The 12,276-nt window shown below is 50.6% G+C and overlaps 1 protein-coding gene across 2 annotated transcripts in view; it reads left to right on the top strand.

Moving 5' to 3' along the window:
* Positions 1-12,276, top strand: part of gpr158a (G protein-coupled receptor 158a) — a 51,593-nt gene that overhangs the window by 29,708 nt on the left and 9,609 nt on the right. For both annotated transcript variants that reach the window (XM_047329967.1, XM_047329968.1), the window contains exons 6-8: positions 8,582-8,691; positions 10,465-10,703; positions 12,102-12,240. In XM_047329967.1, the coding sequence (XP_047185923.1) occupies positions 8,582-8,691; positions 10,465-10,703; positions 12,102-12,240 (488 nt within the window). The remainder of the gene's footprint in view (positions 1-8,581; positions 8,692-10,464; positions 10,704-12,101; positions 12,241-12,276) is intronic.

Raw genomic sequence — 12,276 nt, 5'->3', positions numbered from 1 at the left:
TTTTGTTTCAATTTCTGATCACTCAGCCGTCTGCTTTCCGTCCTGTCCTCATGTTTTTCCCCCGGTTTTACTTTCCATCAAACCTGCCAGTGACTTTGCTACTTTAATGAAATATGACTTGAAATGTGTTTTTTTAAATTGATGATATTACAACTTGCCAACCACACGGTGCCATTCAGCGTCTAAAAATCCACCCTCCTTTTGATGGTGATATAATATATACATAAACTTTAAAACTGTTTTTACAGCCGGAACAAATAATTGATTGATTGAACAAAAACTGTCTCCAGCTTCTGAGATCCGAGGAAGACACGATATGATATGATACGATATGATATGATACGATATGATATGATATGATACGATATGATATGATATAAACTTTTAGGTTGTGAGCTGTTAGAGAAAAACAACCACAGGTGGATGCAGCCCGCGTACAGTAGGTGATGACGACAGGATGTGTGCATGCCATGCAACATGCTTTGGGGCGCTCCATAATTTGCAATGTGATACCAAAACTAACCAGATCACATGTTTACAATGGAGCAAAGACGTGAACCTTGTTTTGCACCTTTAGGCGAAGAAAGGAAGACCCTGACATTGTATGCCGCCCAGGAGAACCCAATTATTCCTGCAGATGACCGGACCCCCCCCCCCACGCCATCGATTTACATGAACCCACCCTTATGTCGGGCCTAATCGCAATTTAGTCGCAATCATGTTCAACTATATATGCCTGGCAAAGCAATGCAAGGTAAATGTAATTAAAGCCAATTGATTTAGCGGCGAGCTCAACCAATGCAATTTGCACGCGACAAGGTCCTGGAAGGTAATAAAGTGCAGCCGGTGGGGGGGCGGGGGCGGGGGGGCAGGTTACTGGTTAGTGTACGAAAGAATGGATGAATGAATAGCAGATGATCTTCCTGTATCTGTGGCTGGCGTTGTGATGGCTGCGGCGGATACTAAAAATAGATTGCTTGTCGAAACAGGAATTTCGACGGTGAGATCAGGGCCAGCGTAGAAGAAAGACCCGGTGCCTTTTTTCCGATGAAACCGTCCCGGCGTGATCATGTGAAAATGGAGATCGATCGCCGCCATGATGCATCTCCATGTCGTCGTCGCCCCCCGCCCCCCCGCCCGCGGATCCCGCGCGAGATGCATCGCTCCCAAGCTAAATATAGATTCTGAAATATTCCGCCGCCGCTTCTTATTTTAAATAATTCCACTGTTATTGGGGCGGGAGGAGATACGCGTCGCCCCAGCTCCCTCGGCATTCTGCTTTTGTGGACCAATACGATTTTCTCTCCCGAGCGTGTCACATGCAATAACTCCCCCCCCCCCCCCCCTCCCTCCACCACATCCTCCTCCTCCTCCTCCTCCTCCTCCCCAGCGTTGAAATTCAAGTGGGAGGAGGAGGGAGGAACGAGGAGCGAGGCAAAAAATCATGGCTATAGTGCCAAAAGCCGGCTACGTCCGTCTGGCTGTGGCGATGAGGGAGGGATGGAGATGGGGGGCGGACACGCATTTGTGATCCGCCATGAGATCCCCGGATCAGCTCGCCGGCCCGCCGCGTTTTGTCTCCGCGCAGCTTCTCATTGGACGCCGCCCGGGAGGCTGAGATCTCGCTCTGAGGGACAGAGTTTGGACGGCTGCTGGTTGCTACTTGTTTTTCCAAGCTTTCTTTAAGCTTCGTCACACTGATTCTTAAAAATGACAATAACGATACTGACACTAAAGGATGACATGACGAGCGAGAGAGCGTGCGGATACCTAAGAAAACGGTTACAGGAAACACAACGAGGCCGTTGTGTTGATACGATCTATGTTCACTGCAGCTTTAGTCAAACTTGATTTTTATTTGATCCTGTCCAAAACATTTCGGAGCCTAGGTGAGCATATGCCCAAAAGGAAAAGTCTTGTTCCTCCAGCAGAGATTCTGCTTCTTTGGGACAGATTTCCGTCTGCTCCCTCCGCGCCCTGATCGAGGAAACCGCCAGGAACAACCAGGCTGCTCGAGCGCACGCGCCGCGCGAGACTCGTCTTCCCTTCTCCCCCTGTCTCCCAGCCCGTCTGTGCAGTGGAACTACTCCCCGCGTCTCGCCACCTGTCCACTCTCAGCGTCGTCATCGGTGCCAAGCCGGGACAAGGTGCCACTCCAGGCCCAAACTCGGGGGCGTCACCTGGCATGACAGGGCAGCGCATCGGGGGGCTAATGAGAAACAGTATATGGCCGGGGGATAATGTCTCCTGACCTGACAGGCCATGACACACAGCCTGCCAGCCTTTTTCTCTCCCTCCCTCCCTCCCTCCCTCCCTCCATCGCTCCGCTCCACCTTCCATCCAAGCTGTTCTGACACTCTCAGTCTGACTTCAGGGGGTTCCTGTGTGCACTTCCAGCCTTTCCCTTCATCCTCCGCTTCCCTTTTCCCCGTCTGCACAGTGCCGTAGAGTCTCCAAAAAAACCCATACGCGAGCTGGAGCGCTCCTCCTGTCTACACGAGCAGAGAGACGGAGGGTATGAGAGATGATGGGGGGGGGGGGGTTGTTTCTCCCCCTTCTGACGTGCCCCATTTGCGGCCCAGGCAAAGTCTCTCAGGATCTTACTGGTGATGAGGAAGGGAAAGGGACTAGTGGGAGGCGAGAACCGGCCAGCCCTGGTCCTGTCGGTGCAGAGGCCCGGGGCTGGATGTAATTTACACCCCGGCCCACCTCGGGGAGCGGCGGGTGGAGGAGGAGGAGGAGGAGGAGGAGGAGAAACCATTACCTCCCCTCCAGAAAAGCTTGCCCCCCTTCCCATGTGGCAGTGAGTGTCAGCTTTCATATAAAAATGGATCCATTGCTATTACGACACCTCGCTCCTCATGCTTCCCACCAGTGCCGCCCCTCCCACTCATCTCACACCCAAGGTGTTTCGTGGATTTAAGAGACGAGGAGCGAGAAGGAGTAAACGATGACCAGAAAAAGACGGCCGGGCATGTGGGGGGGGGGGGGGGGGGGGGGGGGGGGGGGGGGGGGGGGGGGGGGGGGGGGGGGGGGGGGGGGGGGGGGGGGGGGGGGGGGGGGGGGGGGGGGGGGGGGGGGGGGGGCTGTCACGACTTCATGTCTGAACATTAAACGTAAGCGGCGGGGGCTTTGTTGTGACAGAGCGATTCCCGAGGCCGCAGCAGCGTCGTCGTCGTCATCATCATCATCATCATCATCATCATCATCATCATCATCCCGTCCTCTGCTCAGACGGAGGCAAGACGCGCTAAACGGCTGAAAGTCATTTCCCTCCTCTTTGAGGCCGGCGGCGGCAACAGAAGGCTGAAACTCATCTCCGCCTGTTCTTTTTGCCCCGACGCTGGAATCTACCAGCGCACGTGTTCATGCTCGCGGGGCGTCGACCGATGACTAGCAGGCGATCTTTTTCTTTGGCCGTTTTCATTTCCGTGAGTGCTCTGTATGAGCATGAGGCGGCTCTTGCCGCGAACCCCCTGGTAATAACTCAGCATTCGGACCATAACTTGATGATTTTTTCACGAGACATCGAACCCGCCACTAACATTTCGACCACGCTCATTCATGAATTTGAACACGAACACATTTTTAAACGTGGCGGACAGTTGGATGCTGCATCGCGGCCTGCAGATGAATGAGTTTTTGAAAAGGAAGCTGCTAGCTGGCAAATGTAAGATGTTTGAATCTGGAACACACACGCACACACACACACACACACACGCACACACACACGCAACTCTGCAGTTTCTTTTCTTTCTTGGCATCTGTCGTCTCTCACTCGTATCGCATCTCATCCGCCTGATCTCAAGGTGCAGAAGTTTCCAGTAATAAATAAATAAATAAATAAATAAAGGTGATCTGAGAAACTGACTTTGTGCCGGCACAAAACTGTCATGTTTAGTGATTGGCAGGAGCCAAATGCAGATCACGGAGATTTATTCTGAGTTTTTTTATTAGCAGGCAAACTGAAATGAGAATCAAATCTCCAAAAACAAAACAAAAAAGAAAGGCAAAAACGACGGGGAGCAAACTGAAACATGGGGAGAACAGAAGCGGGGGGGGGGGGGGGGGGGGGGGGGGGGGGGTGTGAAACAGAAGTGAGTTTGGGGAAACAATGGAGCAAGTGAAGGGACCGACAGGGAGAACACGAGGGATCGGGAAAAGCAGACTGAACAAAAGCCGAGGGGCGATGAACCAAACTTCTCCACAATGACTGAATGTACGCAAGAATAATTTTCTTTTCATGTGCAACCAATTTGCAAAAGCAAATGCATTTTGCGTTTCGTTGTGAACGCAGTGACGACGTGGTGTTAATCTACATTTCTCGGAGGGGAAATAAGTTCACAGGCAACATATTACACTAAACTCAGTCAGTTACTACTTAAAAGTACAATAGTGCTCATTAATATACTCAACTTCACGAATACGTTCAGAGCGACAGAAAAAGAAAAGTTTCATTTATTTATTCGTGCCGTATCTCGTGGCGTTGGGGCGACGCGGTGCGACCGCGTGGTCGATAACTTCTGAGTCCCGGACCTTCGCGTCAGGTGGAATCGACCCCCCCGGAGCCTCTTCGCCCCACTCTCCATCGACCACGCCTCCATTTTTATTGTCTGCACATTACAAGTTAATTATGCACTGCCGATTTTTTTTTTTTTTTTGTGGGTGCACTTCTGCTTAACCGGATTATTCTAATAAAAGAATCCGACCACTTTCTTCTCCTTTTTTTAAGTGTTATTGGTTGAATATCTCCCGTCCGCCCCGGAGCGAGAGCTAATTATCCAGAGCAGTGTAGCACAAAATGATTTTTTTTTTCTGCGCGCTCCGCGGCGCGTCCGCTTGGGAGTCCTAATTCGGTTGCGGGTTGTATTTTTCGTCCTCGCGTCGAGGCCTTTGGGGACTTTAAAGTGCCAGACTTTGTGTTCCTCTCATCACATTAAAGTTCGGCAGCGACGCCGGCTGCGTGCGCGTTGGGTCGCACTCCAGCTGAGGTCATATTTAAATGAGGCCTTTTACAATTTGACAGTACGGTATATTGTTATATTTTGAAGAACCTGGGATTACAAAATCCTGATGAACAGTTGGTCGACCGTTATTTGAAAAAAAGACACATGTTTGGTTTTCGTGCCGCTTTGCTCAGGTGGGACTTGCTGAGTGCGGCTGGATGGAAATTCAACACGCTACATTTAGAGTTCCCAGACTTTGCCGCTATCTGTCGGGAAATTTCCGCGAACTGTAATATTTAGAAGAACTCGTTCACAGAGATTGAATATATTGTCCGTAAGTATGTGTTCATATATGTATAATCACAATTTTTGTTTTTCGTCAACTGGAAACGGAAACGGGAAATGGAATTAGCGGTGCGCCGCCGTGAAGTGTCCTCTGTCGGGTGCTCAGTTGGTTATACAAAGATTACACACTGTAGCTTTAAATATTCTCTAGGATGCAGGAGAAGAAAAATCGTTGGATTGTGAATTGTGTTTATCGCATAATAATATAATACAAAATAACAATGATATCAACAGCTTGAATTTCCCTTTAAATATTAAAGCAAAGAAACAACTTCTCGGTGGACGATATAGTTTGTTGCGAGGACCATCTCTCTCTCTCTCTGTCTCATATATTCAGTTGGCGACACACTAATGTTCACGTTGTACAAGTTCAAACCCCCGAACAAACAGACGATGTTCCCGTCAACAGCCAGCTCGTCCCGTCGTTGTCCGAGAACACGACACGTCACAGTCCCGCAGGTCGGTCCTCACAAGAGCACGAGCCAAGAGAACTTACATGTGTCCTAACATCTGCTGTCAGGTCAATGTGTGCACGACAGTCCACATGCATCATCATCCTCATGGAGAAGATGGCAACGCAAATAAAAGATAACCAATCGACTAATGCATCAGATGATACCAGGGATAACCGCCGGACCTAGTTGATTCAGCAGCATGGTCTATTATATTTCTATTATTCAAAAAAGGTTTTCTAGCTTTTGATTCATTTGATTCGTCTGTTCTTAATGTTCCATATATCTTGTCAAACTCAATTCATATGAATTGGATTGACAAGATATTTCGTCTTGGTGCAAGTTTCAACAGCACCAGAAATTGTAGCCTCTGAAAAATTAATGAACACCTTTTTAAGACAAATTTATTATTATCATAATTTCCACCCACCGAGGAGGTTATGTTTTCACCGCTGTCCGAACCAAATATTTATGAAACATGGTGGAAGGATGGGACACGGGCCAAGAAAGACTCCATTCAATTCTAGAGCCGATCTGGACATTTCTGGATTCATTTTTCTAAAAATATCACAACTTTTTTCTCACTAAAAATTACGACAGCATTATTTCAATGTCTGACATTTGTTTTCTTGGGGGCGCCCTAATATTCTGTCTTAGGACAATTGGTTGTTTTTTATTTTGCCACTGTGGCTCAGTGTTTGCTCACAGTTCTTTTACGTAGTTGAATACATGAATAACCGTCAGATTAAAAAATATGCGATAACAGCTGATGGACGTCGACACTCAGCATTTTCCCGGCGGCCGTCGCTCCGGCTGTAATCGAGACGAGGCTGAAGAACAGTAAGTGTGTTGATATTGACGTCCATTAGACAGATATATAGAGCAGCGTGATCCTCTCGACCCCGTCACACACACACACACACACGCACACGCACACGTTCGAGGGTAACACCCGATCCCTTTACCTTCCCACAGCGCTGAATCCAAGATTCCCAGCACTTAGCATTGATTAATAATGGAAGGTTTCAGAGGAGAAGTGCAGGGAGGGAGGGATGGATGGATGGAGGAGGGGGGGTCAGAAACCGATCTTACTCCTTATGCACGCTGACGTTAAGAGAAAAAACCTGCCGGAGGGTCAAAGCCGGACCTTTCCCAGAAACCCTCCTGACGGGAGGCGCGGCGGTCCGAGGGGTCACGGCGACGCCTGAGGACGATGAGAGCATCGACGTCGCTGTTGGTCGTCGACGAGGACGCCGCCGAACACAACTCCCTGATTCTTTTCCCCCTGGTGCTTTTGAAACTCTTCTTCCTGTGCCCTCTTCTGTCCCCGTGGACTCCAGATGTGCGTCAGCCAGTTGCCGAGAGCCCGCCCGGGCCCGCTGTCTCCTCTCCACCGGCTCCCGGGCGGCCTACATGCGCGGAGGAGCTTTTGTATAGTTTTCATAACCTCACTTGTTCAGGTGAGCGTCCGTGTCCACGGAAGGTCTGGGCAGAGTCTTCGCCTCGACTTCCTGTCTTTTTGTCCGGGCGGTTGACGGAGCGGCCCGCCCTCTGTCCCACTCGCTCGAGCCCGCCGCGTGTCCCCCGACTTCACCGACTCGAACCTGCAAGTGAGCAAAAGAAAAACCAGCACATCCACGTGCCTGCGTCTTCTCTCCGCAGCCCGAGGGGGGACGTATGAATGGCTCGGCTAATCCCGTTACCGTTAACAATCCCACGGGGGGGGGGGCGCTGCACATCTGCAAAGGGCAGATAACTACGTCGCCTCAGATGTTTGTCTTTGGAAGCTCATCAGTATTTCTTCTTTTTTCTTTTTTTTCTTAAGGCCGCCATTTCAGTGCCTTTCCCGGGCTTTGTAGCGGGCGCGGGCGGACCCGCCCCCCCCCCCCCCCCCCCCCCCCCCCCCCCCCCCCCCCCCCCCCAGTCTCAAGGGCGAGTGTCCTGTGATGTCAGACGGAGCTGTTTAATGAGCGACGCCGGGCGCGGCGGTGGAAATGTCACTGCACTTCTGTCGTATCGTGTTTACACTATTGAAGTCGGCGCGACTCCGTGACAGCTCCTCCTTCATGTGTCTTCATTAATAGTAGTAATCGTACAGTCAAAGCGGCGCTGGTCCCCGTTGCTTCTCGGTCGCCGACTCTTTGGACAAATCGATTTAAGTAGGTTTTGTGGGGAAGAAGAAAAAAAAAGGTTTAAGATTCTCAGATATGGATTATTTTCCAGTTTCTTTGCTTGATGGGAAACTGGATGTTTTTGGTTTGTGGACAATGGAAATATTCGTTCAGTCAGACGTAATTTCTACATAATAGGCTTCCGCCTTGAAAAAGACAGGGGCTGGTAGCAATGAAATGAAAATACTAATATAGTATTTTCACAATGTTGTTTGACAAATCAATCCCGACTCGAGTTCACCTCACGTCTCCTCCTGCAGCTTTCAAACGCATCACACAGTCTTCATCGACACAGATTGAATTTCCTCGGCGATGGATCTGTAATTCCAACAATTTCCTTGTCGAGAAACTAAATGACCAGTCGCCAGCCGTGTCTGAACTTTGAAAAACATATTCAATGGTCTTCAATGCAGAAGAGTTGCTTCTGTGAGGACGGGGGAACAAAAATTCTGGAGACAACATGGATGGGATTGTAGGGGAAATCCTAAAAGTGCTCAGGACGAGACCTCTTGCGAAGACAGTTGCTCCTGAGTCAACTTCCCGTGACCCGGTGTCAGTCGAGGGCCCAACGTCGTCCCGAGGGAAAAACACGCTCAGCTCCGTTCGACCTTTTTCTTCACACAAACCTTTTTGTCACTCACGGCTCTTCCTTTTTTTTCGCCTGCAGGTCGGGATTCTTTATTTCCAGCCGAGCGTTTTCCGGTGCATCCTGCTGCGATGGGTCCGGCTGCTGGGTTTCGCGACCGTCTACGGGACGCTGACCCTGAAGTTGTACAGGTAACACACACACACACACACACACACACACACACACACGTACAGTTATACAACTTTCAGGGCAGCACACCGAGAGAGAGAGAGAGGGAGCGAGAGGATGTCAGGGTGAACGTTTTGTCGCGTGAAGGTCTGGACCCTGAGACGGTTGCAAGAAACAACCGCTCGCTCGCCGTGTCCTCACTGCCGCTGTTGTGTAACTGATGACACTGAAACTAACCACCGTCCTTGGATATTCTGTTTCCATGGAGCGCAGCGCGGCTAATTCTGGCGGCGAAACATCTGGATTTATAGCCGACAGGCCGACTGTCACAGTAGGCCTGGATTTGCCTCAGCAGCGACATCAAATTAATTTCAAAATCCCTTATTCATTCGTCATTTTATTGTCTTTCTTTTTCTACGGCGGTTCCGCTGTATTTGAAAGTAATGCACTTGAAATTGTTCTTCCGTGGGTTTTGCTTGTCGGGGGGGGGGGGGGGATCTGCCAAAAAGGCCGAGTGAAAAGATGGTGATTAAGAGGACGTGGCTAATGCGAGCGGGAGCCCGAGTAAACCCCCCCCCCCCCCCCCTCAGAGCTGTGCGTATCGCACAGATCAATTTTTGATGGGGGGCTCATTAGTGCAGGCGCGCGGCCGACACTTCATCAATGTGCGTGAAGGGCAGAGCCTAAGAATAGACGGCGACTGGTCATGTCTTCGAGCATGCCTCTTTTTGTCTGCCCGCTGTGTCGTGGTTTATTTAAGATTAAGATTGAAAGAGGAAACATTGTGAGCTTCTCTCCTCCTCCTCCTCTTCCTCCTCCTCCTCTTCCTCCTCTTCTTCCTCATCCTCCCCTCCTCCTCCTCTTCCTCCTCCTCCTCCTCCTCTTCCTCCTCTTCTTCCTCATCCTTCCTTCCTCCTCCTCTTCCTCCTCCTCCTCTTCTTCCTCCTCTTCCCCTCCTCCTCCTCTTCCTCCTCCTCCTCTTCCTCATCCTCCTCTTCTTCCTCCTCCTCCTCTTCCTCATCCTCCTCTTCTTCCTCATCCTCCGCTCTTCCTCCTCCCCCTGCTCCTCTTCCTCATCCTCCTCTTCTTCCTCATCCTCCCCTCTTCCTCCTCCTCCTCTTCCTCATCCCCTCTTCCTCATCCTCCCTTCCTCCTCCTCTTCCTCATCCTCCTCCCCTCCTCCTCCTCATCCTCCCCTCTTCCTCCTCCTCCTCTTCTTCCTCATCCTCCCCTCCTCCTCCTCTTCCTCCTCCTCCTCCTCCTCTTCTTCATCCTCCCCTCCTCCTCTTCTTCCTCATCCTCCCCTCCTCCTCCTCCTCCTCCTCCTCCTCATCCTCCTCTTCTTCCTCCTCCTCCTCCTCCTCCTCTTCCTCATCCTCCTCTTCTTCCTCATCCTCCCCTCCTCCTCCTCTTCCTCTTCCTCCTCCTCCTCTTCCTCATCCTCCCCTCCTCCTCTTCTTCCTCATCCTCCCCTCCTCCTCCTCCTCCTCCTCCTCCTCCTCTTCTTCCTCCTCCTCCTCTTCCTCCTCCTCCTCCTCCTCTTCTTCCTCATCCCCCCCTCCTCCTCCTCCTCTTCCTCATCCTCCTCTTCTTCCTCATCCTCCTCATCTTCCTCCTCCTCTTCCTCACCCTCCCCTCCTCCTCTTCATCCTCCCCTCCTCCTCTTCTTCCTCATCCTCCCCTCCTCCTCCTCCTCCTCATCTTCCTCCTCCTCCTCCTCCTCCTCCTCTTCCTCATCCTCCCCTCCTCCTCCTCCTCTTCCTCCTCCCCCTCCTCCCCCAACTCCTCCACAGGGTGCTGAAGGTGTTCCTGTCCCGCACGGCCCAGAGGATCCCCTACATGACCAGCTGGCGCGTGCTGCGTCTGCTGGGCATCATTCTGCTCATCGTCTGCTGGTTCCTGGTGGCCTGGACATCTGCCGTCTGCCAGAACCCGGACAGGAAGTCGGCGCTCATCGACGTGGGCTACACGCCCGACGGGTTGCAGTTCAGCATGTGCCTGCTGGATCGCTGGGACTACATGATGGCCGTCGGTGAGCCGCCCCCCTGTGAAGCCCCCCCCCCCCCCCTCCCGCCGAGCGTTGTGAATAGATTGTCATAGGCTGCACTCAAAAACGTGGGTTATTTTGAGGCATTCGTGGCGTGAAAAATCATGAATTCTTCTGGCTGCAAACATTCGGCGTCTGAAGAGAGACGAGGAGAGAGGGAGGCAGTTTGCCTCTTCCATCTAAATTTGGCACCGCTCTCATGTTTCCCAAAAGACGACATTAATCCTCGCCAGTGGTGCCGCGCTTCTGGGAGTTTTTTTCCTGTGTTTTGCGCGGAGGAGAGTGCAACCAGCAGAGAGATGAGGACGGATGAGGAATCAAAGATGCTCTCTCCTCACATAGAGGAAATCTGCATTTTTGCTACCGTTGTTTTTTTACGCCTGCCGACTCGGGCTTGAGAACCGAGGTCCCTTTTGACTTCTGGGTAAAACGAGCGGACCCCCCAGCGGAGCCGACGCGCCGCACGTCAGCTCCGACTTCAGCTCCGACGTCAGCTCCGACGTCACACAATTCAAGATGCAATAAATCCTCGCGGTTTAGTAATCCACACTCGCATACATACGCTCGCAGTCAGTGGTCCAATTTATAATATTCTACTATTCAAAAGAAAAACTAAAAAACACATGCAAAAGCAGTCTCGTGCACAACAAATGTGCAGTTTCAGCAACGCAATCATGTGTATATTTAATCTGGAAGATTGCATCAGATTCATGCGCATTTCTCTCACATTCCTGTCGACGCAGCAGCTTATGTTCTACTGTAAAACACTTTATTATTTTATTAATGGATAATGAATCGCTTATGACTGATTCGTAGCTTAGTTATAAGCCATTTATTGAGATGAGTAAAGGTGCAAAACATATCTTTATCATCACACATTGTTTAATATAAGGTGGGCATGGTGGTGCAGTGGTCAGCACCGTCACCTCAAGGTTCTATGTTCGAAACCTGTCAGGGGCCAATGGTTGTTGGTTGGCCCTGTGATGATAGAGGGATTTTATTTAGTATGTGAATATAGATTTGATGACATGCTGTCATACACAAATCAAAAGAAATAACACTTCCAAACATCTAAAACTCGTTGTTGTTCCCACTGCTCAGTCAATTAAAATGTCAAAATATTTTTTTTTTATGTTGTGGAGTAAAACCTGCCATGGTGGTTTACAGCGCTTCGTTTATTCTTCAGGAGAAATACAACCCACAGCTGTTACTGATGAATTTTTTGTGAGCAAGGCATTTTTCCTGTGAACCTTATGTCGCACGGCAGTTTGCTCCATGTGAACTGGTGGTCGGTGTGGGCACACGTATTTTTTGGGGGGGGGCCTGTAAAGCCATGATGTAAAGCCATGATGTATAAGATGTCATCTCATTCTCCCTTCACAGCCGAGTTCCTCTTCCTGATGTGGGCGGTGTACCTGTGTTACGCCGTGAGGACGGTGCCGTCGGCGTTCCACGAGCCTCGCTACATGGCCATCGCCGTCCACAACGAGCTCGTCCTCTCGGCGATATTCCACGTCATCAGGTAAACGCCCCCTGCACAAGTTAAATGAAACGCAAG

Source organism: Scophthalmus maximus, chromosome 21, assembly GCF_022379125.1.
Source record: "Scophthalmus maximus strain ysfricsl-2021 chromosome 21, ASM2237912v1, whole genome shotgun sequence".
Classification (NCBI taxonomy): domain Eukaryota; kingdom Metazoa; phylum Chordata; class Actinopteri; order Pleuronectiformes; family Scophthalmidae; genus Scophthalmus; species Scophthalmus maximus.
Note: the sequence above shows the minus strand (reverse complement) of the source record. Positions and strands in the feature narration are given on the sequence as shown.